The sequence below is a fragment of the Falco peregrinus genome, chromosome 1 (genome assembly GCF_023634155.1).
Source record: "Falco peregrinus isolate bFalPer1 chromosome 1, bFalPer1.pri, whole genome shotgun sequence".
Taxonomy (NCBI): Eukaryota; Metazoa; Chordata; class Aves; order Falconiformes; family Falconidae; genus Falco; species Falco peregrinus.
Window position 1 is genome coordinate 45,291,998 of NC_073721.1, and position 26,442 is coordinate 45,318,439.

General features: G+C 48.7%; 1 protein-coding gene across 7 annotated transcripts in view; it reads right to left on the bottom strand.

Annotated features, from left to right (window-relative positions):
* Positions 1 to 10,352: 10,352 nt before the first annotated feature.
* Positions 10,353 to 26,442, bottom strand: part of LOC101915083 (discoidin domain-containing receptor 2-like) — a 61,210-nt gene continuing 45,120 nt past the window's right edge. For all 7 annotated transcript variants that reach the window (XM_055812907.1, XM_055812924.1, XM_027778154.2 and 4 more), the window contains 10 exons: positions 24,265 to 24,511; positions 23,206 to 23,298; positions 22,527 to 22,684; positions 22,094 to 22,289; positions 20,618 to 20,862; positions 18,015 to 18,136; positions 17,441 to 17,638; positions 14,533 to 14,767; positions 12,139 to 12,288; positions 10,353 to 10,930 (listed from right to left, as the gene is read on the bottom strand). In XM_055812907.1, the coding sequence (XP_055668882.1) occupies positions 10,790 to 10,930; positions 12,139 to 12,288; positions 14,533 to 14,767; positions 17,441 to 17,638; positions 18,015 to 18,136; positions 20,618 to 20,862; positions 22,094 to 22,289; positions 22,527 to 22,684; positions 23,206 to 23,298; positions 24,265 to 24,511 (1,785 nt within the window). In that variant the 3' untranslated portion in view covers positions 10,353 to 10,789. The remainder of the gene's footprint in view (positions 10,931 to 12,138; positions 12,289 to 14,532; positions 14,768 to 17,440; positions 17,639 to 18,014; positions 18,137 to 20,617; positions 20,863 to 22,093; positions 22,290 to 22,526; positions 22,685 to 23,205; positions 23,299 to 24,264; positions 24,512 to 26,442) is intronic.

The following is a 26,442-nucleotide window of genomic DNA, read 5'->3' on the forward strand; positions in this document are numbered from 1 at the left end:
GGTCTGCTGTAATGCTAGCTGGAAAAAAAAATTGTCTTATATCCAGTGTATGGTAAATATCCCCACTGCAAACGAGGGACAGAGCCTTGCGGCTTGAGACTCCGCAGGAATAGCTGAGCTTGGCATCTTCTGTCCAGCTTTCCCTTAAAAATACCTCGTGATGTGGCTGCCCCGGCTCCATACGGCTCCTCCAGCCTGGTGCTTCCTCATGCTCTGTGCCAAGAATGAACCGATTTCTCCCTCCTCGGTGGTTTCGGAGGATGATCACTCTGACGCCCTGCAACAACCTTTTCCTTATTGGAAATCTGTTACTATGTCAGTCTTGTCTTTTTGTAAACAAACGGAATTCCTTCCATTTTTGCTCTCGGAGGTCATTTTTTCTCAGCCCTCTGGTCAGTACTGCCTCCCCCTGACCTCCTCGTGTTTGGTGGACTTCTGCACCACAGTGCAAAGTCCCATGGACAAGACACCAACTTCCAGCAGAGGCTTCATCTGCAGGGAGCCCCAGGGAATTACAGCCTGTCCCCCTCAAACCGCACAGAGCAAGATTTGCCCCTTTCTGCAGGAGTATAAAACTTCTGAAGGGCAACCTGCTTATAATTGTATTATAAAGTATATATACTGCATAAAACTTTGTATAGTATATACACTCTATGTAATTGAATTAGCAAGTGTTAGGCTAGCAACAAAGGAAAGACAAATCCTGGATGAAAACAATTTTTCAATCCAGCATACAAATTTTAAAGCAGGTTTGTCCTAGTATTTCCTTCATTATTAATGAAAATATTGCATCTACTCTTTTTATCCCACAAACCAAAGGAAAAAGAAAAAAGAAGTTGTTTTGTACTTGAGAAATCCATATGAGCTCTTTCTTACGACCTTGGGTTTTGCAAACATTAATTCAGAAAGGTCGTGCAGGAAGGCACTAAATTAAAAGTCAGAAGCTGTGCATTTGATTTGAGTAAATCTCCACGTGTTTTCAGTCCAGGTTCCCAGGGAGCAGGTACCTGCTGCTTGGCCTGTGCCATAACCCCCTCAACACCAGCATGGCCACCCTCGGAGATCCAGCATAACCCAACCAGCAGAGCCTGACCTCGCCTCTAGCCAGAGAGCAACGTGGGGCTCGGCTGATAGAAACCAGCAAAATACTTGATGCCCATCAACAAGGCTTAATCAAGATCAGACCTTCAGAAAAAGCCTTCAGACCCAGTTAGCTACAGGCAACCACCCAGATCCAGCACTGCTCTTTGATCTCCATCACATCAGCTACCCAGAAGGATGCCAGGCAGTACCCATGAGGTTTGCAGTGACAAGTTTAAGGGATCGCTCACTGGCAGCTCAACAGCAGGAGCTGTCGATGAAGGGTTATCAGCACAGCAGGCACGCTCCCTGCAGCCATAGTCTTCAGGGGTTCACCAGTGAGCAGCAAACATGAGCTCCCAGCTGCAAACATTGCCAGATGACGTAAAGGCTGGTGGGGAGAGAACAAGAATGACAACAGGATAATGAGAGACAGCCAACTAGGTCAACTGGTTAGTTGGGTCCATCCCAACTATATTTTAGTCCAAGGAAATGCAAATGTAAATGGCCAGGAACGAAACCTGTAACCACCACCTGTGCAGCGGAGACCTAGATCCTGGAAAACAGGGTTAAGATGAACAGAAAGGCCAAAAGTTTCCAAGAAGCTGCGTGGCACAAATTCTCAGTAAGAAATGGGGAAGCATCGCTTTGGCGTGGCCATCTCCAGGGAAATGAAGACCCAGGTCCCATCCGGGCACGTTACCCCTGCGTTTGGCCAGGAGAGGACTCGCTCCCACCGAGCAGGGCAGCCACAGCACCTACAGCTTAGACATGAGATATGGCACATGGCAAACACGTCTCCAATGGACAGCAAGTCTATTAATTGGGGCTGATTGGGATCATGGTGCGGCTGCTGCTGTGGCCCCGTTTGGGTCTGCTCTGCAGGGACTAGGCTCCCTGCCCAGAAGGGCTGGGACTTGGCAGGAGATTCCCACAGATTCCCAGTGCTGGGAATCTCCATGAGCACGTCGTAGTATCAGGGAGGAGACGGGGCCCAGCAGCAGAAGCGGGGAAGGTGGGAAGGGAAGGGCACCCCAGCCCTGCTGCCGGGGCAGGAGCAGCAGGATGCAAAACGAACCACAGGCTGCGAGAGAGCTCCGAGCGGGAGCAGCCCTGCACCGGGGGGCGGCTGCCGACCTGCCCCGCAGGGACGGATTTCAGCCTGTGGAGTTGTGCTGGTTTTGGCTGGCACAGAATTAATTTTCTTCACAGTAGCTAGTAGGGGCTGTGTTGTAGGTTTGTGCTGATCACACAGGGATGCTTTTGCTCACCCGGAGCCAAGGGCTGTTCTGCTCCTCACCCCACCCCACGGCGAGCAGGCTGCGGGGCACAAGGGGCTGGGGGGGACATGCCCAGGACAGCTGACCCCACTGGCCCAAGGGATGTACCATACCATGTGGTGTCATGCTCAATGATAAAATGGTGGGGGGGGGGGGCGAGGCTACGGCTAGGGGACTGGCTGGGCATCAGCCGGTTGCTGGTGAGCAACTGGTTTCATTTGCATTGCTTATCTTTCATGAGGTTTATTTATCTCTTTGTTATTTTCCTTTTCATTACAATTATTCATTATTATTATTTCAATTATTAAGCTTTCTTTATCTCAACCCATGAGTTTTCTCACTTCTACCCCTCTGATTTTCTCCCCCATCCTGCTGCAGGGGAGCAAGCAAGCAGCCGTGTGGGGCTGAATTGCTGGCTGAGGTTAAATCACAAAAGGAATAGAGAAGAATGGGAAAGTGAGTTCATAGTGTGCCCTAAAATCATTTATTCTCATCTAAGTTACCTGCGAACTGACATTCTCCTCTCCACTCCAGCGGATGCCCCGTGCCCAACAGCCAGGGGCGAGTGGTCCAGCTCCGCAGCAGTGCTGCTCTCAGGTGTCCATGCTCCTGCACCAGAGCCAGGATCGCTCCATGGAACCTCCCCCCCGTTTCACCCCAGGAGCCTACCAAGGATGGGCACAGACCCCCCTGCTCATGATCGACCCTGTGCTCGTTAGCAGAGTGAAGGGATGAGACCCGGGGTCTGCTCACCTGGACGGCCGGGGAGAACCCCAGGCACAGCGCTTTGTCCCGCTGGATGAACTTCTGCCGACGCAGTGCTGCCAGCAAGGGGCAGGGGCTCCTCCCGACGCCAGGGTCCATCAGCAGGCAGCACCGGCTTTTGCCAAAGGTTTCTCCAAACCAGGAACCGTACTGAGGGACAAAGCCCTGGTAGCTGAGAAGGAAACCAAAACAGAGCCATCAGTGAGATGGCATGTGGAGCATCCACGGGCAGGGTGACCTGCTCCAAAACTTTTGTGCACTGGCAAGGCCAGGAGCACACGAGCGAGGGAAGGGGATCGTGCCGGGATCTGCAAGAGACTGGGAATGAATTGACACCACTGGAGCAGTGGCACGAGGGGAGCACCGAGGAGGTGCGTGTGGCTGCGTGTGCAGCCAGGCATGTCTGTGTATGCTCGCACATGCGTGTTTTCACATGAAAACTGGCTCAGATTTACAGGCATGTATAGGCACGGGCTTGTGCTTTGGTTCATGGAGAAATACAGGATGGGGTCAGGGAGAGCGGCTGAAGCGGCACCTGGGGATGGGAAAATGTACAGCGGGAGCACAGCATGGGCGGCAGGCGCTTGGACAGCGCTGACACCAACAGCTCTCCAGTTACAGTATTTCCAGTTCAACACACCTCAGCTTTCAATCTTGTAATCCCCCACCCCGTTCTAAAACACTGTGAGTTACTGGGAATTTCCCAGTGTCCCTTGTTCAATACTGAAACTCAAAAATAAAGACAAATGGCTGCTTGAACCCTCCAAACCTCTCTGCTCCGTACCCTTCTAGCAAAGAGCAGGATGGGGCTCACAGCCCCCCCAGGCCCTGCATTGCACGGGAGAGGCATGGGCAGGCAGGTGGCTGCTCAGCCCCAGGAACAAGCATCGCTCCATTTTTTGGGACCCCTCCGTGGGGTGTGTCATGGCATTGCTGCCTCTCCGCTCCCTGTGGCATGGGACAGGCAGTTGCGACTTTTTGGTGGCCCAGGGTAGGGCAGGTGGTGGAGCTCTGGCTCCCGTCCCGAGTCCACCAGTACAGATCAGAAACTTCAGCTATTCCCAGCATTGGATTTCCTAATGGCGATGTTATCCCACCACCAAAGGTAGAGCTGCCAGTTGCAATGTACGGACAGAAATATTCAATCAATGAGCCCACTGCATATCTGGGGATAAAGCCAGATGATGCATGAGGATCATAAGATGATGAGTAAGTCCTTTCCCTTCCAAATACTTTAAACAACAGCGAGCAGAGCTGTGCATTTACATTTGGCAACTTTTCCCACTTTGCATGCAGGATCTCTCACCAGCAGCTGCCAGAGGAGCTCGGTGGCTCGTCCCCATGGATAATTTTCAGCAAGTCTTGCAACACGGGGAAGCTACACTGGGACGATAAAGCTGAGCAAGAGCACAAATGACATAGCCCAATAATTACAGGATGGCTGGAGGAATTTTGATCATGAGCAAAATAATGGTAGGGCTGAGAAAGGATTCAATTCATGAGCAATTAAAAGCGAGGTAATCTGAGGAGCTCAGGCAAGTCAGTCTGGGTTTATGGAGAAGGGATCTGCTGCAAAGTGAATTACAGGTGCTACCGGTAAAAGCCTTGGCACATGGGCAAGAGACCGGTCTCAGCAGGGCTGTTTCTCCTCCTCCTCCTGGGTATTTTGATTAAGAACTGGAGGGAGCCCCCATTTCTGTAGTTCGTGCCACTGCTGACCCCAAACCTCGCTGCTGAGCAGTGAGCAACCTGCTTTCCCAAGGCTGAGCCCCATTTCACTCTCCTCTTACTCAGCCCTATCTCTGCGATCACCGCTCCCCAGGCTGCGTCACCCAAACCTGCTCTGCCTTCCCGATCGCCCAGGAACAGCCTTGGCCCTGGGCCCGTCCTCGCTGGGCTCCGCACCCCTCCCGGTCCCGCAGAGCCGGGCAGGGCTGTGCCCGCTGCCCAGCACCCCGGGGTTTACCCCTTCTCTGCCCACCAAGTCCTTCCCAAACCATCCCGCACGTTGGGCTTGGCTTCCCGATGCTCTCAAGCAACCGTGGTGGCATTGCAAAGCCCTGGCTGTGACCATCGCTCCACCTGAACGACAGCAACCTGTTCTGACGTCCTGGTTGTGTTTGTGGGTTTACCGGCACGGCCGGCTACAGCACACGGGACAACTGGTGAGATGCTGTGACAAGGCACCTTCCCTCACCTCCTGCCAGGAGCGGAGCCTGGGCTCAGTGATGGCCTCGAGGCAGCTCCACCTTGCACTCAGCCACCCAAAGCAGATGCAAAGCAGCACCCGCAGCCACCCATGGGGGCTTCCTCAGGGGCTCGAGGTGACACTACCAGCCTGCGAGGTGCTGCAAAAAGCAGTAGCACAATTCGGTTCCTCTTCCTCCTGCTTTCAGCGGCCAAAGCAGCAACCCAGAGAGGAGCAGCCCTGGCTGCTGTCAGTATTCCCTGCTCCTGGGGGAGCTGCCTGCAAGCAGGAGCAGGCAGGGGAAAGTCCTGAGGCTTTTGGAGGTGCCAGCCCTGCCACAGCTCCCTCCTTGCTGTTACTCATCTTTCCCAAGCCACTGTCAGCGCACAGCTTTGACAGGGTGACAGCATGCACGGAGTAACACTCACATCGTTCAGACAACCGCAGCAACGCAAAAACATGTTAAAAAAAAACCCCAACCCCAGAGCTTATGTAAGGTTGGAGGATAGGGGGATCAGGAATGGAAAAATCCTGCGTGTTGCTGTAATGGGAAGGACTGATCCCATCGTCACCACAGGAGCATCGTGAAGGGTGGAGCGCGTTTCCTTCCTTAACCTGCAGCCTGGGACCTGCCTGCCTCCTGCCCCTGCGCTGAGGTTTGCAGCCTGGTCCATCACCAGCCCCTGCACCCTGGGAGGTCGCCCTGATGCCCCTCAGAGTCAGCCCTCAGGCTGGACTAACCCCAGCCGTTTTTGTACCAACAGGAGCTTGTTTCCCCCCAGCGGCCATCCAGGCCTTCCCAGCCCATTTAGTGTCACTTCTCAGCAGGGGTCACCGGGGACCCCTCCCCAACTCCTCCACCACAAAGCCCATCCACTTACTTCTGCTGTTCATGTCTCACCTTCTAACCAACAACACATCACCTCCTACCCATGACAGCTTGGTTTCTTCTTTCTAAGCCTTTAGAGGAGAATGTTCCAAAAAGCTTTTTTTTTTTTTTTTTTTTTTTTTTGCGGGAGGGAATACATCTAACCACACATCAATTTAGATCACCAGCACCCAGAGTCGCTGCCTTCTTCAAAGAGCTCTGCTCTGGCAGCAGGACTGTGCCCCAACCAACTTGACAAGACCGTATCACGTCTATGCAAATATTTAATCAAAGGAGACCTTCAAACATCTTTGATGCAAAACTTAGGACAGTTTGGAAAGCAAACCCTGCACAGCAGCCCTGGTAACATTTGGCAGCTCAAAACAAATGAAAAAAAAAAGAGGGGAAAAGAACAATTTTTACTTTACCCTCAATGTGCTATGGTATGGTCCTTAATTATACCCTGGTATCAGGTAGCACTGCTTACCCTGGAGCTCCGTCTTCTTCGAAGCACTGTTACTTGGAATATTTAATAGTATGTTTAAAAAAAACAACCCAAAGTATCATGAATCAAATACTACGTGATCCCAAGCGGAGCTATTTGCATTGGAAATGAACAGACATTTTGGATTAACTTCAGAACTACCCGGGGATATAGTATGGACTGGGAGGGAAGAGGTTGTTTTCCTTCAGGGCTGCCATGGCAATGCGGCAGCTCTCATGGCAGCAGTGGGAGGAAGGAGATAAAGCGGGATGCAGTCGCCCAGGAAACCTCTGCGATGCTGCCAGGAGTGATGCTGGTACCCGACAGCACTTCCACCTGCAGCACACTCCCCCCCCCCCCCCCCCCCCCCCCGGAAATTTTGGATGAACACGGAGATTTTATAACATTTGTCAGGTTTCCTGAAGGCTCAAAGCCCTTGGGACAGCAGCACCAGGTGTTCCCCACGAGCGGCCCCAGCACAAATACACATTCGTGGTGCAGTTCACATCCAACATGCACAACTTTTGCTGTGTGAGCCCTGGGCACTGGTGCAGCACGCGCACGGCCAGGTCACGCTGCCTGTGCACACCGGGCTACGTGCACGTGCTTCTGTCGAGTAAACCTCAAGGCAGAAGTTAAGGAATTCACCGCGCTGCAGTGTGGGGCTCAACCCTCCGCTCCCTCGCTGCCCCCCAGGCGGGCTGTTTGAGGACGCAGTCCTTCGCTGCCTTGCTTCATGCAGGATGAAGGCTGCTCCCACTCCCAACACCGCCTGGTCATGCTGTCATGTGCGCTGTGGGTTTCACCCCCCCAGCTGAAGGCAGGCCCAGAACATGGGTCTCCTCTTTACCCAGTGGCCACGGGTGGCCAGTACATCCTCAAGTTGAAGACCACTGTGCCTGTTCACACCAGCGTCATCTCCATCAACTACAACTGCAGCAGCAAACCTGGTTCATTGCCAGAATCCCCCTATGGCCTTGAAGAGCCTGGCCACATGGCTAGCAGAATCATTTTAAGGTTTCAAAGCTACTAAGCAGCAGAGTATACAAGGGTTGTTCACATGCACTTGGTGCCTACACTCCACCCAAAACTGTATCTGAGGACATAAAAATGCTGCCCTTGGTGCCTAAACACTTTAAGATCTGGAACTTCCAGCCCTTTATAAATGAATTTGAGGTGGTCCAAACATCTAAGCTCTAATCAGGGGCAGACCTCTCCAGGTCTGCAGGGTGGATGGGGCTGTGAGGGGATGATGGCTTTGCTCAGAGGTGCACAGGGCAAGACACAGAGGTAAGAGACACAAAATGCAGCAAGGGGAAGGCCCACGGGACATAGGGAGAAAATTCTCCTCCATGGGAGCAGCACAACCCCTGTGAGGGGAAGTGGTGGCATCTCCATCCTTGGAGATTTTCAAAGCCCAGAGCACCCAAATGGAGCTCTAAAGTTGGCTCTGCTTTCAGTAGACAATTTTATAAGAGACATAGAAAGGTTCCTCCCAGCCCAGATCTTCTGATTTTAACACGAAGACATAAAAATTGTTACTGAAATGCAGCACCATATTCACAGCCCCAAACAACGATCCCAGACTGATCCAGGTCCCACCAGCCCCTCCCCAGCACTCCCTTCAAAACTCATCCCTTTAAACAGCCAGTGGCTGCTCCTTACAGACCTGGGGGTCACACACAAACCAAAGAGCTACTGAACAACTGCACCAGGATCTCTGTCCTCAGCGCAGACACCTGGGTGAAAAAGTAGAAATTCACTTTTGTCAAGGTTATCATTAGAATTTATTGATATGAGAGAAGCTTCGTATGTCAACATGTCAGCGGAGGAACAGCACATCCTGACGTAACAGAAGTACAAAGCCCATCCAGGTGACATTAAGCACTCTGGTATCTCTAAACTCTGAAGTGCAGGAGGTCATGCGCATGGCTGCATGTGACTTGGGTACGTTTTCTGGGACAGAGTAGAAATATTCCAGAAATACAACCAGCGTGTGGTCTGCCAGCCACCAGTGCCCAGCAGGCTGCAGCAGGACCACGCTGGCCTTTACTCCCACCACCCAGCTCCGGACAGACAGCACACACGTGGAACGGCAGCTCACTCTGGGCCCCTCTACTCAAACAGGAAAACACAACACCCATTTGGGGGCGAGATTCATGTGAGCCTACGTAGCCCTTGCAGGGAAACGAGAAGACTTGGACCCTCTGGCTCCTTAGCACATAAAAGGGGCTCAGAGGACCAGCTCGGATGGAGACACCTTTGCACAGCCACAGGAACCCCCCACCGCGTCTGCAGCAGCACAACCTGGGCACAGTCCTACCAAGTGAGCTGCAACTGGGGAGCTTCCCGATGGAGTACGCCCTGCCCAGGGAGCGGACACAGCCATGCCGCACTCCATCCTGGCATCTGCCAACTCAGAAGCATGCTTTTTTCTTTCAACATAACAATCATCCTCATATTATAACTGTTTTGACATTCTCTCAGCAGTGCCCTCTTACAGAACTCATAGCACAAACAGCCAGTCATACTACGCTTGTGGCTAAAATAAAAATTATCTTTATAATTTTTACTGGAAATATATGCTATGCTGGATGCTGTTTAAAAAAAAAAAGTCAAGTGCTGAGCTTTCATCTTCTCCCAGCTTATGAACTACTTGGTTTGGTCCTAAGGATCCGGCTAAACTATTAGAGAGGGAATAGCAGAGTATTCCCCAGGCACCTGGTAAATCCACAATGGATTTATTGTAGAAATGAGCAGAGTTCTCTAACTCACTCCAAATGGATTTCAGAGCCCTCTAAAACCCTCCAGAGAATGAGCCGTTTGTGACACGACAAACAACAAACAACCCCAAGTCCAATGAGTAAATGGTCTTGCACTGTGCAGGGAGCATCCGAAATAAAACACAATCCCCAACTAAGAGGATACGTCACCCCCATCTCCCGCTGCCAGGTTTGATCACTGCGATAACGGAGCCTGGACCAAAGCACATCTGCCTGGCCGACAGCACTAACCCTGCTGCAGGTCTAAGAGGAACTGCTCACACTGACGGACATATCTGTGTGTGTGCACACGCGTGTGCCAGGGGACGACCCGTACTCTGCTCCTTTTCCTCTCACATGAGCTACAACAAGTGACATAGCGGGTTCTGCTCTCAGCCATTCTGTTTCACCAAATCTAAGTTCCCTCTGCACATGTAACAGCATTGACTTAGAGATCTCATATTAATGGGTAATTATACAGGATTAATTGCACATCAGTCCATTGTGGCTACAAGTTCATTAGGCTAATAAATCTACATAGTGACAGTAGTACAGTATCAGCTACTTTTCAATACAAACTCCCTACCCTAGCCTTAATTTGTAGGCCAAAAGAAGATCTTCTACGGCAGTGACCTTCCTATGACCTTTAACATTCATTTTCAAAATTTTTTTTTCTAGAAAAAAAAATCCAGTGTGGGGAAAACGCACATATATAACAAAAGCAGTGCTTAACAACCACAGGAAAAAAGAACATTATCTTGGACTCTTGTATCAGCATCCTCCGTAGACCCTGGTAGCGTTACTTCCAAAGGGTTGCTAAATGCTCTGTCAGTTCTCAAGTCCGTTACACCACCTCCTAGCTCTAGACATTTCTAGTCTCTCACTATACATATTGTCTGAAGCAAGAGCATACAGAAACACTTGCTAATGTGCACAAGACTTCCATTTGATTTAATGGAATAGTTTTAGATGACCGAAGTCTTTACTTCTAGAAATCTGGTCGTGAGTGGTAGCGCTCTCACCAGCCGGTAGCTTTGTATTCCACCCAGGAGAAAGCTCCAAGTCCCTCCAAGTTTTACTCATTCGTTTTGTCCAAAGGTGTACGGGTATCTAGTAAAACCCCGCTCACAGTATTCCCAGGAAATGATTCAGAAGAGGAGATGATTTGTCAACCAAATGAGATCCTCTGGTCCTGTGTGTCAGACCATGGCCAATAGAATGAGCAGCTGCCATGGACATCTCAACTTAAATACGGTCCAGCCAGGGGAGGAGAGCAAGGTGGCCTGACCATCTTCCCGTGAGGTACAGGCAAAGAGAGACCAAAGGCACTCTGTTCTCAACAGTTCGTCTCTTTCTCTGGAGTCAAATGTTTGATTCCATTTGTTCCAGCAGGAAGTGGTGAATCATGTCAAAAGTGGGACGATCTTTTATATCCCTGCTCCAACATTTCAGCATCAGGTCAAACACAGGGTTAGGACACAGAGGAGTCTGGGAGAGATAGATCTGGAAGGAAGAAATTTACAGCTATTTCAGTGGGTTTTCGTGAAAGAACTGAACGTTTACTAAGTTAACACCAAAAAGACAGTTTCACTCTAGGTTTACGAGACAGTCATCATGCAATGTTTGAAATCCATTAAGCATGAATCTGGCAGCGCAGTCCAGATGGAGCTTTGACGCCATCTCAAATGGCACCGCGGACACTTTGCCAACTTGTCTGATGAGCTGGTCACAAAACAGTCCTTTGTCCCCCAGGAAACATGAATGCTTCAGAGCAGACTTATCTTCCAGGTGACAGCAAAACACAAACCAAAACCAAATTTACCACAATAAAATCCAAATACTTTCACTCACCGTAGACAACCCATGAGGCTTTCTAAGCATCGTGTCAGCTTGTTAGCAGAGACAGAAAAAACACCTTTTAGAGCTTATCTAAAGCACAGCTTGGCAGAATTTTTCCCCCCTCTCATTTCAATACATATCTTTTAGGCTCTTCAGTAAATCATTAGTATTTGGGAGACAGTGAATAAAACCTCCCATCATTTTATTCCCCTTAATCCTTTAACTTGTTCAGTGCTAAAGGTGAATTCTGGGAGAACAGCCAAGTGTTCTGAGCTGGCACGCCACTTTTTTGGGCACAGTGATCCTCTGTACTGAGGGGGTGTGATTGTCCTGCGTCATCACTGGTATCTACTGGAGGCAGCAACAGTGGAATGCACAGTCCTGCCTGGGAGTTAGTAAGAGAGGACAGTGACATGGGAAAGCCCTTCAGCAACTAGAACAAATGTGAAAGGCTTGTTCAGGGAGTATTTAATTCCCTGGGAACTAACTCCTCGTTCCCAACCTCAGCACGTGCTTTGTCTGTCAGAGAAAATGCTAGTAGGAGAGAGATCTGACAAAGGAAAAGAGCAAAAGGGCTGTGCAGGAGAGCCCAGAAAAGCTAAAGAGGACAGACTGAAATAGGAGCAGCTTATAATAGGGAAGAAGCACTGGACAGAGCCAGGAGATCCCTCCAGAGGGACTCCAAGAGACAAAAGCCAGTGCAGTGAGCCCAGATAAAGGGAGATAAAAAGAGGAAGAATACACTCAGAAGATTAGTAATAGAAGCAGAGTCTTCTGCAGGTGATGTAAGGCCACCCTGAAGGCCCTGGAGAGATCCCACCTGGATGTGACCAGGGTAACTCAAGAAGGAGAGATCACGTTTGCTTTCTTACCTGCCTGCCCTGGCTCCGGAAGAACTCTCCTGTGTTCTCGATGACTTGTTCATCTGAGAGAAGGCTGTAGGGCTGCTCCTTACACAGTATGAACATCTCCCAGAGGGTGACCCCAAATGCCCAGACATCACTGGCTGTGGTGAACTTGCCCTGTGAAGAGAAAGGATGTTGTAAGCCCAGGTTGCTCACAGTGCACATTCAGCAAAAAACACTTCAGTCTACACCCTCTGCAGCTAAATCCAAGGATGCAGAATTCACACCTGGAAAAGTGCTCTGAAAATGAGACAGCAGAGCAGGTGACCTATGCTCAGCAATGCACAAAGGGACTGAGGTGTGACAACCGCTTTGTGGAGCAGGAGCAGCATGTCTGTGGGACCCATGGGACAGCTCTAAGGTGCTGTTTTCACTGGGATAAACCTCTTGAAACAGGGAGCAAGTGTCAGATAAAGCCAGAGACTCCTGACCCTCCTCAGAAAGTCTGTATTTGCAGTAGTAGGAAAACAGACAGTGGCAGCCAGGCAGATAGCTACTGCCTTCCTCCACCCAACACACAGCAGTGCAGCTCAGACAGGCCTTTGAACAGAAAGCAGAGCCCTCAGGGTGGAAACAGAACCGAAGCAGACTCGAGACTCTTAGAGAAAGGCCAAGATAATTTTCATTTTTGCACATGTAAGAAGCTGGTGACAGCCTGCTTGCTGTCCCTGTTTTCTGTCTTCAAAAAATGTACCCAAACTGGCCATGTTTGCAACAATGCGTTTCTGAAGATGTAAAAAGCAGCTAAACATTGCTAGAAAATAACAAAACACTGGGAGGTTGGAGGGCCTGTTTGGGCAGAAAGCATCCAAGACCCAGATTGCCGAGGCTTATCTGGCAACGCCAGCAGCCTGTCAACGCTTGGAAGACATTCACACAAGGAAGATGGGAGTGACTTATGGTTTAGATGCAGCTGTAACCAGGAAAATAGGGTGAATTTAGGAAAGCTTAGGCCTATCAGCCTTTATAGCAGAGAATGACAATTCTTCTGGGTACCTGGAGTGTGTGTTGTAAGGAAGTTTAACTAGGTGATCTTACCAATTAGTCTGAGAAAGGAATAATTGGGCTGAACATTAAGGAACTGCCTCCAGACCGGGTGCATTTGGGCTGCTGAACAATGTCCTAAGGGGAGACAGCAGGACCCTTAAACACAAAGCAAAACCCCAACCTCAAAACCAGCCCTGGCACTTGAAGTTTTGTCCCTGCCCCTCTCAGCTTCCCAGCTAGGGAAATAAGCAGAGAGGAGGCAACTTCCTTACAGTTCCAGCAGGGATCCTGAACGCCAGGCACAGAAGTTAGGTGCCAGGTGAGGGCTGAGGGATGGGACACCATTCAGAGGGACCTGGACAAGCTCCAGAAGTGGCTCATGTGAACCTCACAAGGTTCAACAAGGTCAAGTGCAAGATCATGCACCTGGGTCGGGGCAACCCTGGTATCAACACAGGCTGGGCTACGAAGGGATCGAGAGCAGCCCTGCAGGGAGGGTCTTGGGGTGCTGGTGGATGAAGAGCTGGACATGACCCAGCAATGTGTGCTCACAGCCCAGAAAGCCAACTGTACCCTGGGCTGCATCACAAGCAGCATGGCCAGCAGGTCAAGGGAGCTGATTCTGCCCCTCCGCTCCACTCTTGCGAGACCCCCTCGCCCCCCACCCCCAGTACTGCATCCAGCTCTGGGGTCCTCAGCACATGCAAGACATGGATCTGCTGGAGCAGGCCCAGAGGGGGCCACAAAAATGATCAGAGGGCTGGAAGACCTCTCCTGTGAGGGCAGGCTGAGTTAGGGTTGTTCAGCCTGGAGAAGAGAAGGCTCCAGGGAGACCTTACTGCAGGCTTTTAGTGTTTAAGGGGGGCCCACAAGGAAGGTGGAGACAGACTTCTTAGCACGGCCTGCAGCGACAGGACAAGGAGTAATGGTTTTAAACTAAGAGAAGGTAGACTCAGACTAGGTATAAAGAATTTTTTTTACAGTGAGGGTGGTGAAACACCAGAACAGGTTGCCCAGAGAGGTGGCAGATGCCCCATCCCTGGAAGCACTCAGGGTCAGGTTGGACAGGGCTCTGACCAAAGTGATTAGTTGATGTCCCTGCTCACTGCAGCAGGGTTGGACTAGATGGCCTTTAAAGGTCCCTTCCAATCCAGACTATTCTCTGATTCTACAATCTGCACTGTATTTGCAAGGGCACACTCCTTTCCCAGGACAAGAGTTATGTCCAACACAACCTAATGGACTTCTTACCTGGGGCCATCTGTAGCATACATTTTGATGCTGTAATGACTGCTACACATGTATGTGTTACTGGTTTAGGAGCACAGTGAGAGTCAAAGGAAGGAACAGAAAATGCTTTTGTGCAGTCCCTACCAGGAGGATGCTTTCCCAGGCCATCCAGCGTATGGGCAGTACAGCTCTCCCCTGGATACGGTAGTAATCCCCACTGTAAAGATTCCTGCTCATGCCAAAGTCTGCAATCTTGATGGTGTAGTTGTTCCCCACCAGGCAGTTGCGAGTTGCCAGATCTCTGTGCACAAAATTCAGAGATGCTAAATACTTCATGCCAGAGGCAATCTGGGTGGCCATGTACAGCAGATTAGAGTAGCTGCATTAAAAGAAAACATAGGAGAAAGAAAAATCAGTAGAGTTCCCCACACTCAACTCTGTTGCATTTGATGTGTTGCAGTGACCTGTCATTTTATTTTCTGCCATAATATTGAAACTAAACTGTCTAGTTTTAGGGCATTAACACCCTCACCTGCCAGGCTAAGCCAAGCTCCTGAGCTGACTAAGCAAGAACAGACAAGCTGTCCCTGAAATTCAGGGCCCTTAGAATGTGACATCCTGTAGGTTTTTATTATCAACTACAATATCAAGATTTTCAAATAGTTTATGTACCAAAGCACCAGCATTCCACAGAGACATAGAAAATTAGGCTGTACAATCTCAGAATCTCATATCTTTAAAATACCAAGCTAAGCAGTTTTTAACACAGGCACCATGCTTACATAAATATGTCACTTAACAGTAAAGAGAGCTTACTTTTTGTAAAAATACGTTTATTATTGAAAATACAAACAGATGCATTTTCCATTTAATATAATCTTCATTCCCCCATTAGCAAAATTAAGATTATTAATAAAGTTGCGTGATACACAGTACATCTGACTTTCAGCATTCTTCACACAATTATTCTGTGATGCTCAGCTCGTTTCCCCACTGTGTGTGCTCAAACACTTCACATAACCGAGCACTTGTCACAAGAAATCTAATAAAACGTTCACAGTATTTCTCCGATACAGGTCAGAAAAAGAAAGTCTCAGCCTCCTTCTCTTTGTGTTCTGGTGGCAATGAGGAAAGCACTACCATGTTATCTAAATGACAATAGTGTAATGCATCTAAAGATCACAGATCAGATATACCTATTCTAATCAACAGCTACGCTATCACTACAGCGATTCAGAGGCAGCCCCTCACCCCGGCAGGAGTGTCCCGGCACCATTTCCCTCCCAGCCTTTCAGCATGGTGTCACAGCTCAGCCAGGTGGCACAGCCCAGTCCCACAGCCAGCTCGATGTTTCTCCTGATGTGGGGGGACCTGCTGTGCCCCAGAGAAGGAACTTTGCCACCCACTTCTACCTCGTTAACCTGACTGTTGGCTTGCCACATAGGAGTAGGCAGAGTCTCCAAGATCCTACATTCTCCCATCCCCCTGCTCCGTTGCCGTTGTCTCCCTGCCTAGGCTGTTGCTCTTGCCACCAAGAAGCCCAGTCTCTCCTGGTCCACCTGCACCCTGGCAGGGTCCTGCCAGCAGCTACCTTTTGGCTACCTGCCCCTCCGCTCAGCAGCTCTGCAGGGCTCAGCCTGCGGCTCTGCATGGAGGGGCAGGATGGGAGACACTCCTCAGCCAAGCCATCGATTTGCCAGACAGCCAGAGACGCAGCAGGGAGATTCATTTCAAATACCGAAGAGCCATAAGGGCTTAAAAACATGTGATGTGTCTGCAGGAAAGGGCTGGTCACCACATTTGGTGCACCAAATATCGGGCTTGAGACAGGTGGGATGGTTGGACCTCACCACATCAACTAGACACCCACAGGCACTGGCAGAGACAAGCTGCACTCTTTGGCAGCAGGATTCATTTCGCTCTCAGTAAACAACTCCTGTGTAGACAGATATCCGAGCTAGCTGCACCGCCCTTCCTTTGATGTGAAACCGTATCTGGCTGGAAGGGACAAAAGGAGAGGGCTGGAGGATCAGCTGGAGAGAAAGAAAAACTACAAGTAGAGCCAAGTAATGGAATCCAAGGAAGAATAATGTGAGTGACAGAGCTGAAGTCAGATGAGAGGTGAGGAGGAGATAAAGAAGAAAGGACAGTTTAAGGCTTTGGCCAAGAAACAAAACCGCAAGTCTAAAGGTGAAAGCTGTTTCAGATGTGCAGAAAGGGCAGGAGACGGGAGAGAGCAGGAATATGTTCCTACTCAGATGCAAATCCCTGCCAGCTACCGGCACAAACACTGGTGTTGTCTCACCGTGGCGAGACCCAGCCATCCCCTGTCCAGTCCACCAACAGAACTGGCTCTGCCTAACTGCCTAGTTCTTGAACAACAAATAAATCTGAGCCTTTGGGGAGGTACCTGCCAAAGGCTAAGCAACACAGCAGCGCTGAGCAGTGCAGGTTTCTTTATCACGCAGACTACATTAGTGCTACATACAAGTCTCCTCTGAAGGAACATCACCTGCAATAGAGATGCTTTGTTAGATTTAATGCTTCCATACAGGAGGGAGATAAGAGCCACTGCTGACAGAAAATGGTTTGCCAAAATATTCTCCTTCTGTTGGCTGATTAAATCTTGCCTCAGTGAAGCTTCACATAAAACTGTTCACGTAGTATTTTTTAGACATCTAAAGAACATATGAACTTTCTTAAAAGCCGAAGAGACATTCTGGATTTGCATCCCAAAATTCTTGCTGTAATGCAACTGGCTTCCCATATTAATGAAACATTTGATGCAAGCCCACTAATACAAACAGGTGGTCACATCAGTAAACAGTACATCTAAGATTGTCACGGTGACCAGAACAGCCCACAGCAAGGGACACTTCATGGGATAAGACCTCCAGAGGTCTCAAGAACAACCTCCCACACAAAGCAGGACTAGTGTCCACAGCACGTGGCACTAGTTGGGCTGGAAGATGGTCATTGCCCAAAAGGCACAGCAGATGCAACTGGTAGCTCTGGACTGTTATTTGTCCCAAAGATGGGCAGCTCCTCTTACCTGACGCAGGGAATATTGTTTGAAATGGCAAATTTGCTGTAGATCTCCCTCTGCGACAGGAACTGATTGAGGTCTCCATTTTCCATGTACTCTGTTATCATGCACAGTGGGTCATCACGCACACACACCCCCAAAAGCCGGATGATATTTGGGTTCTTCAGTCGTGACATGATCTTGATCTCCTTCAGGAAATCATTTCTTGTAAAACAGAAAACAGGTTCAAATCCTGAACTATTCCTTTCTCCAAGAAAAGCAGAAGTGGCATGTAAGAAAACCTCAGTTCAGAGACATTTACGCTTCTGCACACACTGTGTTTGAAAGCTGGTTCTGTGCTTGTGTTCAGTGTTGACCCCTTCCCCAGCAAACAAGACTAACAGAGCATTTCAGTTTGATGTTGCATCTATTCCTATCCCTCACTGCCCACCCATGTCCTGTTCCTTACAGGAACACACAGACCATGCACCAGAGACACATGGCACTCTTACAAAACTCACCAGGGTTAACCTATGTCAAACTGTTGCTTGGGGAATATTTGTTTTTCTTCAGAGATCGTAAGCCCTGCAGATGTGCTTACCTGGCTGTTTTGTTGACATCTGACCTCAGCATCTTCACTGCTACGAGAACTGGCTGGTGAGTGAATTCTGTAGATGAGACTCCCAGGAATTCCAGCAGGCCATCAGCTTCACAAAGGTGCACCTGTGGGGCAGAAGGTAAAGGCAACTATGAGACCACGCACAGGCAGAAAACCGCAAGCAAACAACATCACACTGAAGTCCCGGCTTGGTCACCACTGGCAGAATGACCAAGTGAATGATCCAGTACAGGTGACACTGTTCTGATCAGAAACAGCCCACAGGCTGACCCTAGATCTTGGGCCAAATGGGTACGTACGCTATGCAGCCCATGATGCAGGAACACATGTGGATTGCAGCCTGACGTCCCTAGCACACCGATTTTCCTGCACACGTGCAGACTGGTGCAGTAGACTGAGGCACTCAGATTTGCCTGGCAAGTACAGGAGATGTTCAGGAAGGTCACTGGCCTGAAGTAGTCTGCTTTACTCTGCACGTGCATGCAGACAGCATGGCTGCAGCAGGTTTGGCATGTACAGCACAGAACAGCCACACAAGTCCAGAACTGCCCGGCAGTCTGGCTTGAGTCACTGCTCAAACTTAACTGAGGAGCATCCAGGAATTACAGCTAACTATGCGAAGTCCTCTAATTCCCAGGAAAAGAAGCGTGTGCATGATATGAACATCTCTCCTTTGAGCATACCCAGAGACGAATACTCTAAGTACACAGAATTCCGAGTTTCTTCAGATAAATGAAGACATAAAATTACTGCCAGCATTGTATAAGCACTGACAAGACACTTGCTTAAGAAGTTACCAGAACGCATATTCCAATGGACAAGAGATGCTAGGGTAGGGAAAGCAGACAGACTCAAGTGTGCAGGACAGGAGAAGGGGAGCAGGCTGGATGTGTCAGTCAAAGACTCGCAGGAGTGAGAGGAATGTAACGGAAGCCTAACAAATTTTACATGAAGCAAGCAGCAAGAACTTACGTGACTAGGATGGTGAGGAGAAAAAGGAGACAGCATAGAAACCACCACAAACGCACAGAAGAGAAACAAAAGTACAAAGATGCTGCTGCAGTTACATGGCAAATGAAATCTGCTGTGGTAAAGGTGTAGTCATGAGACTAGGAACAGAAAACAGCCACAGTACTAAGTGCAGGTGATGTGTCACTGAGCCCAGGGAGTGGATGGTTAGGATCAAGGAAGAAAAGAGACTGAAAAGAAAGGAAGCTCTGAGTGGAGAGGTGAAAAAAGTGATGAGCCATGTTTCTAGAAGCAAGGCTGCACACTAAGCCAAGAGCAGTGGAGCAAAACATATGATGACAACTACTTTGGTGAAGACTAAGGAGGTGAGAAGAAGAGATGGGAGAATGTGATGCAGCACATTTAGAAAAGTGAGGGAAAGCGATGTAAGGAAAGGAGCAGATGCTGAATCAATCTCAGAGGACAATGGAGATGGGAGAGCCTAATGGCTGCTGTTTGACAACACAAAGGAGAAGGAGAAAGCTTTGACAGTTACTAGAAGGACAGGAATGAGAAGAAAAGAGAAACCAGAAGCAAAACAATGAAGAAGAAAAAAGCTTCTTTCACTTTTGGAGCATAGCCCAGGACAGGGCAGGATCCAGGCAACAGCAGAAGGGGCTACACTGACAGCCAGGTGAAGAGGCTGAGGATGTCAGCACCTCCGCAATATGAGGAGCAATCCAGAAAGGAGTGGGACAGGGAAGGGGCTGGGGTAGGGAAGGTGTGCCCGTCAGAAGGGACATAAAGTTGAGCACATCACAGAGGAGGAAGCATTCAGTAAAAGGTTGTGCTTTGCCAAGATGTGGTAGACAGGCAGAATTTAAGGCTGTGCATGAGCAAAAGCTGGGAAGGAAAAGAAGAGAGTGGAAAAGTGGGAGCAGGAGAGTGGAAGACCTGCTCAGTATGGAACTAGGAATAGTGTGGAAATGAAGCAAGGAGAGAAGAAAAGGCAAGGTGAAAACATTCACAGCTTGAAAGGAGCTCAAGGAATAAAGACAAACCTTGGCAGATGACAGATGCATGTATCATGCTGCCCGAGGCTTCTGACAAACCAGGGTCTGAGCAAGCAGCAATTCTAGAGAACATGTGAGGGCATCACCACACTTGGGAAGTCTGTCTTTGCTTGGGTCAGCATGCAGAGCCCCACTAGAACCTCCAGCTGTTAACAGGAAAGCTGTTTTTACAGCTAGGATCAATCTGTCTTGGCTGGAATCACTGCTAGAGTTTTTAAACGCACAATTGCATGTTTGGTATGTCCCCATGGAAGACCATAAGCCAGTCTGAATTCCCATCCCCAGGCCTCTTCTGTAAGCTCATGAACAGGGATATAGACAGCAAACAGAGGCAGTTTGCAAAGTTCACCTGTCGAGAAAGATTCACATGGTACCAAGCAGCAGCCTCATAGCACAGAGCTGGGCTCTCTGAAGCCTACCCTAAGGGACATCAGCTTTCCCCAAGAGCAAAGACACATATTCCATAAAATGCTGGTATGCAGAACCCTCAGCCCTCAAGTATGAAGCAGTGCCAGAGGGGCATCTCCTTTCTGTTGGAGGAAAAGTGGAAGAGAATGGCTGTACCTCTCCAAACTGTCCTTCTCCCAGCTTCTCCTTGAGGCGTAGCTGCTGCCGCGGGAATTCACCCACCGAGATGTCCTTCTTGGTAAGCGAATCCACAGTGAGGGCTGGGACAGCGTACATGTTGTTGCCAGTCACACCTTGCAGGTGGACGATATCTGTTTCGGCATAGTGAGGAACATTGTTCTGAAAGCCTTGGTGAGGTGTTGACTTGGTCAGGTCAGGCTCAGCATAGTCCCCACTGCACACTAAGGGGAAACCAAAGATAGGTGGAGTCAGACACATTCACTCCCTTAAAACCAGTATGGCCCATTCCTACCATGGAGACTCTTCCAGTCCTCTCGATCCTGCAGACCTCTGGGAATTCAGCCTAGCCACATGGCTACTACCTTGTACCAAAGTACACCCAGATGGAAGACTGCTTTGGTTTAACTAGGGCTTAAACCAGAACAAGCCACACTTCTGCAGACACCAGAATACCTGTGAGGTGCCAGTGAATTAGTGTTAGACAGCTGCCTGCTCTATCCAGTTGAGCACTCAAGTTCCGGCCCAGACGTGGAGACATGAGCGTGAAGTGATTTCCTGTTCCTGATTCACCCTGAATATAATCTGTTTCCCTCACCTGATGCAGGGGTGTTTGCAACATCAAACCTGCTCTGGATTCCCTTCTTGGTTGAAGTTTCCATTTTCCATGTCCTCTGTTAGCATGCTACATTACCTTTTTCAGCTTATTCACATCAATACCGTGGGATAACTCTTTATATAACTCCCTGTATGTTCAGTATTACACAGAACATTCGTTCTGCTTCAAATTCACATCCTGACTCAATCCAAATCTGTCTCCCTGTGTAGTATAATGCTGGATCTTAGCACCCCGTCAGCGCTTGAGGAATGCAGCACTGCTCTTCCATTTGCTGATCAGCCCTGCCATCACTGAGTACAAAACACTACTGGAAAGTTCCCTTCTGCCCGAGTCCAAAAGCTCCCCAGGGGTTGGAAGCCAGGGCACCACTGACAATTCTCTGCTGCATCTCCCTCTGCTTTTTGTAGGGGAATTTCAAAGGGCCCTTGCTGCAGGAAAAAATGTTAAAGGTCTCAGCCAGCCAGTCTGGACAGCACAGGAGTGCTGCAGGCAGCAACTCCACTGCCAAAGCACCAATGAGACAAAATATGTGCGATTGTTCCGATTGCCAAAATTGAGCTCCTAAAAGATGACCTGGCTAACGTATAAACACAGTCTTCAAAGAGAACAAACAAAGGCCACCACCCTCTAATGGGGCTGATGCTCCATCTGCCAAAGTCACATGCTAAAAAGTTTCCAAGCTCCAGAATATTGTCTTAGGGTCCCTGGGTTAGTATTGTATTGCATAGGAGTCAGAGAAGATTACTTAAGACACTGAAAAAAGTGGCACATTGTAAAAATCAGAGAAATAGTGAAAGAACAAATGCCTAGCTTCTGGAGACTGATGATGACATTACCTGAATCCTCTGCACTTTGGGAGAGTTCTGGAAGCTTTTGGAGCAGTGTAGCTGGCTGGTGATATTCCAAATCCAGTGGAAAAGCACGTTCATAAGTGGGATTTGACTGGTGGATCTGGGTCTGGTTGTTGGCAATAGTGTAGCTGTAGAAGGAGAGGCGAACTGTGGCATCCTCCTCCAGGATTCGACGTGGGGCCTGCAAAAGAGAAGAAAAGTGCTGAGGCAATGCTCAGTTAAGTAATGTATTGGCTGCAACCGCAGCAATTTCCAGTAACATCTTGGATAGGGCTGGCATCCTCCCCTGCTGTGAGAACAGGGTTTTCGCTGCTCTATGGAGCTGTGGAAAGCCTGCGCTTTCCACATAATTCTGAGCTCATTAGAGTTAATGCTTAGTACTGAACTTGTGTTTGCAAAAATAGCCCCATTGTATTACCTTTTCCAACCTTTTTTGAACATATTGCTTCCAAAGAATAATGATTATAATCATCAGGAGCAGTAGAATAATAGCCACAAGGCAGCCCACAAGGATGGAGGTATTGGAGTCATCTGCTTTCTCTCCTATCCAGGTGCTGGTTACAGATGATGTGGTTTCTGCAATCACAGAGGCATGAAGAAGAATCTGAAGTTAAAGCACAGGTTATCTGTGCTGGCTAACGTCCTACATGTCCCTTCCTACAGTCTGGTACAGGAAAGATCTTAGGCAGCTTCCTGAGCATTAATACTAGCTGTACTCACATCTTACTCTTATCATAAATTCTCATTCTTGAGGCTCACAGCTAAGAATTGTGCAGAGGACTTCTGCAACCAAAGACTGTTCTTTGTGTTGGAACAGATTCCTGCAAAGGATCCATATCAGAGCAGACAGTTTTCGGAGTTTCACTGGCTGCACATATGCCTTCAGCCCACTTGCTCCGAGGCAGCCTTGGCCAGCTGAGGGAAGAAGAAATAGCTGAGGCTCAGAGGACTGTAAGATGCAGCCCTGTGCACAAGGGCAATAACCAGGCCATACCCAAATCTCCAGAAACAGAGGGAAAGACCATGTTAACTACGATGTTACTGTGAAGTCCCCAACACTTGAGCTACTGGCATGGCTAAATAACAGAACTCCTTACCCCAGGTCCCCTCAGTAACATTGCACTCTGTTTCCAGAAGATCCGTTGTGCTTGTGGCTACCGTAACAAAATTAGGATTCACGCTCTCCATGTCTGTGGGAAGGAAAGGAAGGTGTCAGTCCAAAAAATCTCCCTGCTCCTGCCAGCCCTCAGTGCAACCCCAGCAGCCACCCCTGCCTTCCCAAGCAGGTCACAAACAGCTCTAGATACCTGCTCACTCAGCACTTCCCAGCACACCTGTGGGAATGAGCCTCTGCACTGAGTGGCACATACACCCTGACCACAGCAAACCGCCAGCATGTGCAGGATGGTCCCCTGAGCTTGGCCAGACACGGGGGACTGGAGCAAGGGTGCTTTTTTTCCCCCATTTCAGCATGATCGTAAGAATCACCATCCCAGGCTAGTCTGCCTAGTTCCATGTGTGACAGAGGGAAGCCAGGAGGGGCTGCTATCAGCAAGCTGCAGGCAGCAGCAGCAGCAATCCCACTCCCCAGGAATGCTCTCTCACTATAGCCGATTAGGGACCTTCATGTAGGAAGCTACAGTCAGATCATTTCACTGTCAGTGCTGGCAGTTTTCTCCAAGACTCTTGTCCATTCCCTTCTAGAGCCTTTCAAAGCACCTCATGGCACTGACTTCTGCATCGTAGTTAAGACTTGATGAGGAAAAAAAAAAATCAGCCTCTTATTTTTCGTAATTGCTAACTTAATCATCTGTAGATACACTTAAATTATAACAAAATACTTGGTAAAGTAAAAATCAACCCCACAAGCCAGCAGGCAACTCTCTCTCAAAGAGGAAATGCTCTATAGTCCAATTTTTGGTTGCCCTGCTTGCGCTTCTCCACAAATGCATCAGTGTCAGCCTGAAAAGTATCTACTGTGGACTGGCCCTTTCTGCTCCCGCATTGCCCTTCCAGTGCTTCTAGCACCTCCTGCCTCCCATCACATAGCCCCACAGTGCCCTACACTCACATTAACCCCACATATCCCACACCTCCACACCATTTCTTTTGCTTTCTGTGCTTTGCCAAATCTGCTTGATTGAAGGAATACTCACCTGACTGGAAGGAAATCTCGCTCATCATCATCCAGGTGTCAGCAAAGTAGAAGCGGCAAAGTATGGCTTTACCTACACGCTGATTGAGGGGGACAGTCACAAACCTAGCACTGGGGTTTTTGTCATCCAAGACAGTTGCCACACCAACAGGTTCGGACTCCCAGTCTGCAATCAGGCGTGGTTTGAACAAACACTCCACCTTCTGGAAGATCTTCACCCCCTTGGAAAACATGTTGTTACAATGCACCTAGGAAGAAGAGAACTAATCAGTCAGACAGGAGAAAGTTTTACTGAAACAAATCAAACCTCAGGGATTTTCCATCCATGAAGATTTTCTATTTCTAATATTGCACTGCATGAACACTCCTAACCCAGGATGACCGAGTTGGTTCCAGTATAGCTCCAGCCACTCAGTGTGCAATGAGAACATTTAAGCAAAAAGTTATCCGAAATAGCTCTTACCTTCAGATGCAAAAGCTACATTAATGGTCAAATTTAGGCAGGCTCTTCAAAAAGCCCATATAACGATCAATCAAACAAAGCCTGTACTGATCTGAAGCCTTACAGACCATTTCTCCTTGAACATATAACCTGAAGAGGGGAAAGCAAAACCATGCATGGGCTCTAGCTTCTTTTTGCATATGCTGTAGGCTTTCTGTCTAAGCTAATTTCTTCAAAAAACAGTACAAGCTCGAGAAGATGTTCCCCCAACACACAGCAGCTTTTCTGCTGTGGTTGCACCTTGAAGACAACGAAGGATCCAAGTTTTATGAAGACCATTATGCAAGCCTGCACCCATTAACCTCTGCTGGTAGCTCATCATCAGGTTGTCCCTGCTGCAACAGCACCACTGACTTCGCCGATGACGTTGGAATTTAGACTGCAATCACTGTGCTGCCATGTCAACATCTCACTAGAACAAAGGCATCCTCTCTCATCTCCGAGTTACAGCTCCACATAGTCCACTTCCACAGTAACAGTTCACAAACTGCTGTCAGGCTGACTTCACACCTCCTTCTCTATTTGGGAGGTTTAGTTCATCCTCCCAAGAACTGGCAGCAGCTTGCTTCCCCCTGCTCTTGGGCTGCACCCAAACCAAGAGGCTTCAACATCAAAGTGACATCTCCATCTTCCTGGGTTGTGGCACTGCAGACCCATCACCACCAAACACCAGGCACTCTCCCAGGCCTTCAGCACTTCCAAAGCAGGCTTCAGGAGGAGGAACAAAGTTGGTAAGGATCCTTTATACTGTTCCCCTGCCTGCCCTCAATACAAATCCTGCCCCTGTGCCTTTTTAAACAAACATGACAGTTAAAGCTCTGCCACGCCATCCTGAAGATCTGGACCACAGTATCTTGGCACTATGGCCAGTGACCAGGAACCAGAAGCAGTAAGATCTTCAATATCCTTTAGGCTACTCCATTTTCATAGCCATGGTGGTCCAACCCTTCCTAGCAGCTCTAGAAATCAGTTCCTAATGACTGGAGTATTAGCAACAGTGACAACAAGTTTCCAAACCAAGTGCAGCTTTGAACCCCATTAATTGCTTGGCCTCTGCAAGGTCTCGCAGTGAATAGCAGTGAAGCAGTAATGAGGATGACAGGCCTGATGAACAGTAAGGAGACAAAAGAACAGTATTTGTGTATAATTAGGAACAGATGAAGCTTAGACAACATCATTCAATAAGGAGAACTAGTCATCCATAACAAGGCAGGAATGCTTCATGCCTGCAATATATGATTTGTGCTACATTTGGACTGGAGTTGGATAGGTTCGCATCTTGGACTGATACAGAGACACTTTCTATTCCAAATACCACCTACTAAGGTCTAATTTTATAATAAGCCTAAGTAATTTGCAATGCAGTTGCAATACTTGCTAACATTTATTTTTAATACTTTCTTGGATACTGGGGAAGTGCAGAGGACTGGCATAAAGCTAACAGGTAGGAAGATACAAGAAAGTATTTACAGACCACCTGGCCTATACAAAATAAATGCAAACAGATGACATTCAATAAATAATGAAGAATAATTTATGCTAATCAATACAGCTTTATAATGGAATACTAGACGAAGTAGCTATTTTTATGAGCTTATGTGTTTGATTGATCAGGATGGCTGTGTTTACATGACAGACTTTTGTAAGGCATTTGATTTACTCATTATATCATCTGAC